This window comes from Pelmatolapia mariae, linkage group LG22 (genome assembly GCF_036321145.2).
Source record: "Pelmatolapia mariae isolate MD_Pm_ZW linkage group LG22, Pm_UMD_F_2, whole genome shotgun sequence".
Classification (NCBI taxonomy): Eukaryota; Metazoa; Chordata; class Actinopteri; order Cichliformes; family Cichlidae; genus Pelmatolapia; species Pelmatolapia mariae.
This window is the reverse complement of record NC_086245.2, coordinates 21879727-21886715: the sequence shown is the minus strand read 5'-3', so window position 1 is coordinate 21886715 and position 6989 is coordinate 21879727. Positions and strand designations below refer to the sequence as shown.

Here is a 6989-nt window from a genome sequence, read left to right as displayed (position 1 = left end):
GAGATGCAAAAACATTAACAGCCTCAAATGATAACACATTTCAACTTTTATTTATCAACAAACCCTGCAAAACATGAACAGTAACAACCCTAACAGTGCTGTGCCCAGGCTCTCTGAACAAAACAACACAATCATGTCTGCGCACAGCAACAAGACCTCAGAGGTCAATCTCCATATTAAACTACACAGAACTGGGTCAAAGAAAAGCTGTGATGTATACCACACACGCCGATGTGCATTTTCAATCACACAAAGCTACTTCTACTATTAAACCTCAAACACATTTTAAGTGCACTTACTGGAGGAAAAATGCCTAAAAACATTTCTCAATTCTGACATATCTGTAAAACACTTGGTGTAAACTGCACTAAAACCCCAAAACAAATACAAACTAAACCCTAACAGTGAACCTTGTCTTAAAGAGATGAAATACAGCATATTGTTTTAAATCATGTCCTTCATTTTTTAAGTATGAGTTGATTAATGAGTTATTGTAAACAAAAATTATGCCGTGATTGTCCTTGAGTGTGAACCCTGCAACCATTGGACAAACATTAGACCAATGATGAAGATGAGAAGTAAGTAATAATGATGAGGCGACTGAGATTGGTTTACTGCCTCAACCTACACCCCATGAATTTAAAAAAAGAAAAAAAGAGAAAAAAATGAGGGTGGTGCGCTTCAAATTAATGGAATGACCAAGTGCTCTTATGCTATAGTAAACAAGTTAATGAAGATTATTAATCTGAGGAGCATTAGACCTGAACTTGAGTTAGAAGACAAATATGCCAATGCTGAAAAAAACAGATTGAGGTCAGGACATTGTAGTAATATACAAATATATACATATGTACAGAGAGCCCAAGCACAGGATAAAACCCTCCAACCAAACATTTAAAATAATTCCAAAAGTAAATTAAAACTAAAATATAAATAAGCACAAAAGGTGGGCTTAAAAAAGTCGTCCCGTTCTATGTTTGGAATACTTAAAAAGAAACCAAAAAAGAAAAAAAATGTGATCCCATGTGCCAGCTGGTTTGGTGAGGGTGCTCAGCTCTTCCTGTGCTGTCACTGTGATCCATGTGGGTTAAAAGCAGCTGACTGCAGGTCAGCACTACAAATTGTAGTTGTGGGATCAGATCAGCTGAAGTGGAAAGATCATGCAGTTTGGTGTTAAAATGGCTCTCAAATGTTTGAGGCACGGAATGAGAGGCGAGGGCACTTGGAAAACAGCCTGAAGAGTTGGGTTACTTCAGATGTCCGGAGAATCAAGGTGTAATCTTGTCTAAATTCTGACTCCCTGAGGCCTGCATGTGAGGAAGAGAAAGGACAAATAAATAAATCACAAGTAAGTAAAGTTTTTTCTCAAATCACACAGACAAACAGAAAAAGTCTTTTTAAAAGCGTTGGTCAAACATTTCTGCTTTGTGTGACTTTAATAAAGTTCTTAGGAAAATACAACTATTTGCAGTGGTTCTGCTTTACCTGGCATGGTTCTCAGTAGCTGTGGACTACAGCACAGTCAGCATGGTCTGGACTCCACAGTCCACAAAGCTCTGGAAACAAAGTGTAACACAAGAAAAAGAGTTTGGTGGAATAATCCTATAGATGTGCTCCAAAGACATGAACAACTACAAAAACAAGCACAAACAGAAAAGCACTGCATGTGTCATGAATTGTCAAGTACACAAAATTAACTTTTGTGGAAAAAAGGGAAGGTTAGAGTGCATTGTTGAGCCATTCTTCAGGATGCCAACACAGGCCAGACAACACCATCTAGTGGTGTACATGGACATCACAGTTCGTGGACAACAATGACTTTTGTTCCTAGGGGGGGCAAACCAAAAACGGAGGAGGGAAAAGAAGAAAAAAAAAAAAAGAAAAAGAAAAAAAGAAAAACAAGGTTCATCTGCAATAGTTACCCAATTCTCAAAGGACATCTGTTTAGTCTTTCTTTTTAATGACTGCTATTCTTATTCCTATTCAATGCAGTCACCTGATTGACAGGCCGTGTCCTCTGGTCCGCCGTCCAGGGAGGTGGGGTGTACTGTGTATGAGGGGAGAGGCGTCAGCTGTCAAACAGAGGGCAACAGACAAACCCAGACTCGCTACTATAGGAGGAAGGGAGGGTATGTTGGATTGTGGGGTAAGCAGGGCCAGGTGTACTTTAACCAGATTGAAGCCCTCATCTCACATGCATGTGCAATATGTGCAATGGCTGCGAGACCCTTTGTGTGGGGGTGTGTGTTTGTGTGCGTGTACCTGATAGGCATAGGCATTCTGCGCGTAATTCACTGGCATCTGTGGGATCATGACCCCTCCAAAGTTGGCATAGGAGTATGGCTGCAATCAAAGCCAGTAACAACACATGAAACCACAGCACAGAGTTTGTAGAGCCAAACAACGTACCATTTACTGAATAACCGGCCAATTTGGAGATTACACACTCTCTCTCTCTCTCTCTCTCTCTCTCTCTCTCTCTCTCTCTCTCTCTCTCTCTCTCTCTATATATATATATATATATATATATTTATTACTACTTACAATTGTTGCCTTTTCGGTTAAAGTTATACATTATTGTACACTTTGCAACTTTAGTCTTTGTGAGGATTAACCAACTGTCTCAGCAAATACATGTTCCATTTTATATTTCAGAAGTATTATCACTGGAATAAAAACAAAACAAAAATATATACTTAAAAAGAGAGTCCAACTAAAAAAAACATGACAATAAAATTCTAAACATTTTACAAATTACAACGATAAAACTTGAATAGCTCCGTTTGTTAAACTCACATTCATTAAAATAGGTTAACAACTTCGCTGAACATCATCACACTAGTTTCTTGGCATTATTCCATCCATGCATGTTTTTTTTCCTCCAGTAATTGCATGGAGTTTCTCATCTGTGACTGACAAATCACATTGCCCTCATCTTCCACCTGTTTTCTTCCTTTTCTAGTGGTCTGTTGCTGTTTTTCCCAACCACATTTATTTTGATGTAAAAACTTTCTTTTTTTTCCCGCACTTGTGCTGTTTCACTGGATACAACAAGTACCATCTCAAATGTTTCAGCCTGCTCTTTACTTTATCCCCCATAAAAACCACCACCAGTCCCAAGGAAACACTATTGTATCAATTTCTACATGGAAATTCTTTTGTTTTTGCTCAAGCAGCCGCCTGACTTATGTTTTACAATAGCTTTGGCACTTTCTTGATGATCCATCTAAAGGTAACCATGTTTTCTTATATAAAATTGGTGGTTATGGCAATATGTAGTTTGTGAGCAAGCGCTTATCGATTACAAATGATCAGCATTTAACAACATTCAATAACAACCTGAAGGTAATTTCAGTGTAAGATACCTGATTATATGGGTTGCCTCCGTTTATGATGGGCGAAGGTTGTGGCACCCCACCTCCCATGGGTGAGCAGCAAGCACAGTAGAAGTACTGGGTGGGATTCACCCAAGGAGCGGGGCCAACCAGACGCGACGGCATCGACCCTGGATTTGGGGGGGGGGGGGGGAGAGAGAGAGATAGAGAGAGAGATATCAGTTTGGCATTAACATTATAAACCTATTTAGTGAAAACAGAACAATAAGTATATGCACTACCCAACAAACAGAATACATACGAGAGACCCTTTCTTTCATGATGGCAGGGCCCAACTTGAGTTTCCGTCCCTTAAAACTGATCTGTTGCTATGGCAAAAATATTTACAGAAAATGTATATTATTATTCCACATTAGACATATGCATAGACACAAAACAGATCCAATGACGGGCTTCTTACCTCAATGATTGACTGAATGTTGACATCTTCACTGAAGTACACAAATCCATAACTAGGAACAAACACACAAAATAAATCAGAATATCCAAATATATTGAAGAAGTAATAACATTCAGTCTGAAATATAAGTAGATTATGTTATAAGATAATGAATTTTCATGTCTTGTAGGCAAAATAAACTTCACTAATACTTCTACATGTTCAATACTCTGATCATCACAGTCCAAAATTTAACCTCAGTACATTGAAACAGAAAGTGAAGCAATAGTCAGTTCATTATCTCTTCAAAATCTGGGAGCAAAACCCGAATTACTCTGAACAGCAAAAACTTACCCTTTGCAGATTCCTCCACGGTATGTGATAATCTTTACTTCCTTAACAGTACCATATCTTGCAAAGAAGTCCCGCATTTCATTTTCATCCACCTAAAGATTAAAACAAGTAAAGAGAGAAACCAGATTTTTAGCAGACTGGTAACCTGTCCAGGGTGTATCACACCTGACTCCACAGGCTTCTGACAAATCTCTTTGTTTTCATGTGATTTTCAATAGATTTATAAAAAAAATTCTTAAGAAAATGCCCAGAAAAGTCCTATTATTCCCAGACCTCCCAGGCCAGCTGAGAGATGTAATCTCTCCAGCATGTCCCATGTTCTGGGGTCTCCTCCTCTTTTCAAGTAGTGGCTCTACTGTGAGCTGCAGTCCCTGGCTATTGCCACATGTTCTAATTAATACGTTTTAAAAGAACCATGTAGGTTTTTTTTCCTTCTCGAAATATGTGCGGTTAAAGAAAGCAAATTATTTTTCTTTAAATTTTTTGCTTAATACGTTAACAAAAACAAAACCAAAAAAATAAATAAAAATGATTATACACAATTCACCAAATTTACAGGCAAGATATGACACCAGAGTGGCATTTATGTATAATTTTAAGTGATTTAAATTTTATTTATTAATAATTTTTAATGTCATATTTTAGCTTATATTGGTAAATGGGCTCTAGTAAACAGGATTCACAAATTGTAACATATAAGAAAAAGAAATGACCTCTTTTACAAGCATCCTTAAGAGTCTGCGTTTTTCTACCCTACTCTGTATTCCAGACTATAATCAATCGAGTCCTTTTTAGCCACTGAAAATACATTCGTATCACTGTTTTGTTACTTTTCTTGCAATTTCTGCTGCCCTATGACCAGCTGTCTTGAAATTAACATTTCTAATATTAACTAGTATTTAGCTAAATAAGTAAAGGATATACAAGAGTTCAAAAAACAACTGCTGCTTCTACCCTATGAAAGGATTATTCTGTGTGACTCAAAATGTCTTTTTATCATTAATGAGATATATGTTAGCGTAAAGTTCAACAAGTCATTTACAACAACTTAAAATACTGGCGGGCTTTAGGCAAATGTCGGATAATACTTTCTGGCTTGACAGCTTCGGCATTACCTTCATGTCGATCCCGCCAACAAAGAGGGCATTAGGAGTCAATTTGCCCTCAGGTAAGATGTATCCATTTGACAACTTCAAAGAAGGCAAAGTCTGGTTAGCGCTTCGGGGCTTGTTGATATCCTTAAAATTCAAAAAAGAAAGAAAACAACAAACAAGCCATCTCAATTCACAAGCTTATATTTCGGGAATATACGTATCTCTACAAGATCGCGAGTGTGCCTAACATGCGTTCGCTACTCGGCACTGCCACCATGTGATGGCTGCTGGCCCAACCACTAAAACCAATTTAAAAGTGCAGACTTATTTAACGTATAAAACTTTACTGTAGATTTAGCATTAACTACCCTTGTAAAGATCATATAGTGTCTAAGCCTTATTTTTACTGTGATTTCCCGCAAAAAAAAAATCAGCTTGTTCAGACACCGATGCTAGCAGTAGTGCACTGAGGACTTTGACATATAAATCTTTAAAAAAATAGAAACTACAAAATAATAAAACAGTATGACAACACAAGTTTGTTTCGAAAGCCATGTAACTTATGTTAACATGACTTTTTTTTTTTTACAGTTATTGTTAAATGTGGCTTGAATGGGCTATTAGCCAAGCTAACGTTAGCTAAAGCAAGTGCGCCTTTTTAATTTTAGCAGGCAAGGTCAAGCTATCAACTAGCTAGCTGAGAGAAAGTTAGCACAGTGGTGAGCCGCCGTACCAATTAAGAAGTTAACAAGTACAATAACCTGCATCACTAAGACTGTTGTGCTACACTGTCGGGTGCAGAAATTTAACAGTGGAACTTACCATGTCTAAAACCACTAAAACCTGACCAGACACACTGAAAGGTACGCCGTCGACCTTGTTCTGCCCGACAACAGCGACCTCCACCCGTGGTGAAACCACGCCCACCCAGTCCACGTGACTAACCAAAGCAAGACGTGAGTAATGTCACTATTTTCGTAATTTTGTTAAGTTAAATAGCATGGAATAACGAAATAGCTGCAAATTAAAATCTCTCAATCGTTTGTAAACTTATGTGAAAAGTTTTGATGACTCACAATTTGACTTGGTGCTGTGTTTTACATATGCAACAGAATTTATGTGATATAGATAGATAGATAGATAGATAGATAGATAGATAGATAGATATTTATTTAAACATATTATATAGCTATCATTCACACCACCTCATCTCAGCTCCATCTACATCTAAGAGGAGCAAGCCAGTGTACCTAAGTATTTGGTATTTTGCATGCACTATATATATTCATCGTTTTACATCAATGTTAATGCTATATCAGAAGTATATTTGATATGTGGTATATTCTATCATAAGACAAAATTTATTCGGATACCGTCCCGAATGAGATCAACGGTGTTTCAGTTTATGGTACATGATGATTATTCTTGATTTGAAGCCTTGACAGAGCAAATGGCAGATAGACTGAGGTAGAGTGTGTGCAGATATGTGCGAGTGGCGGATTATTACTTGCTACAACCGCCGCTTTTCCGAGCTACAAGTTACAACAGCGGGACTTTTAAATGGAAAATTTAACCTGGCGCTGCTCAAAAATCCTGCTAGCATAACATTACAAAGACCGAAACGAGGTAACTGACAGCACGCCTGGATTTTTCCGGCTTTAGTCTTTAAATATGACAAGATGTGAATGTGAATTTATATCATTTTTGTTCCTATAGTCACGACATTCCCATGCTTTCATTTTCCTTTGTAACAGAAAAGCTGAACAA

General features: G+C 37.6%; 1 protein-coding gene across 1 annotated transcript; it reads right to left on the bottom strand.

The window, feature by feature from the left end:
- Nucleotides 1–1511: 1511 nt before the first annotated feature.
- On the bottom strand, nt 1512–6947 carry dazl (deleted in azoospermia-like). Its single transcript, XM_065470775.1, has 10 exons — nt 6943–6947; nt 6045–6162; nt 5244–5366; nt 4129–4220; nt 3796–3847; nt 3637–3703; nt 3366–3505; nt 2263–2343; nt 1997–2047; nt 1512–1556 (listed from the first exon to the last, which is right to left on the bottom strand). The coding sequence occupies exons 1-10, from the start codon at nt 6945–6947 to the stop codon at nt 1512–1514; spliced, it is 774 nt and encodes a 257-aa protein (XP_065326847.1).
- Between the last annotated feature and the right edge of the window lie 42 nt (nt 6948–6989).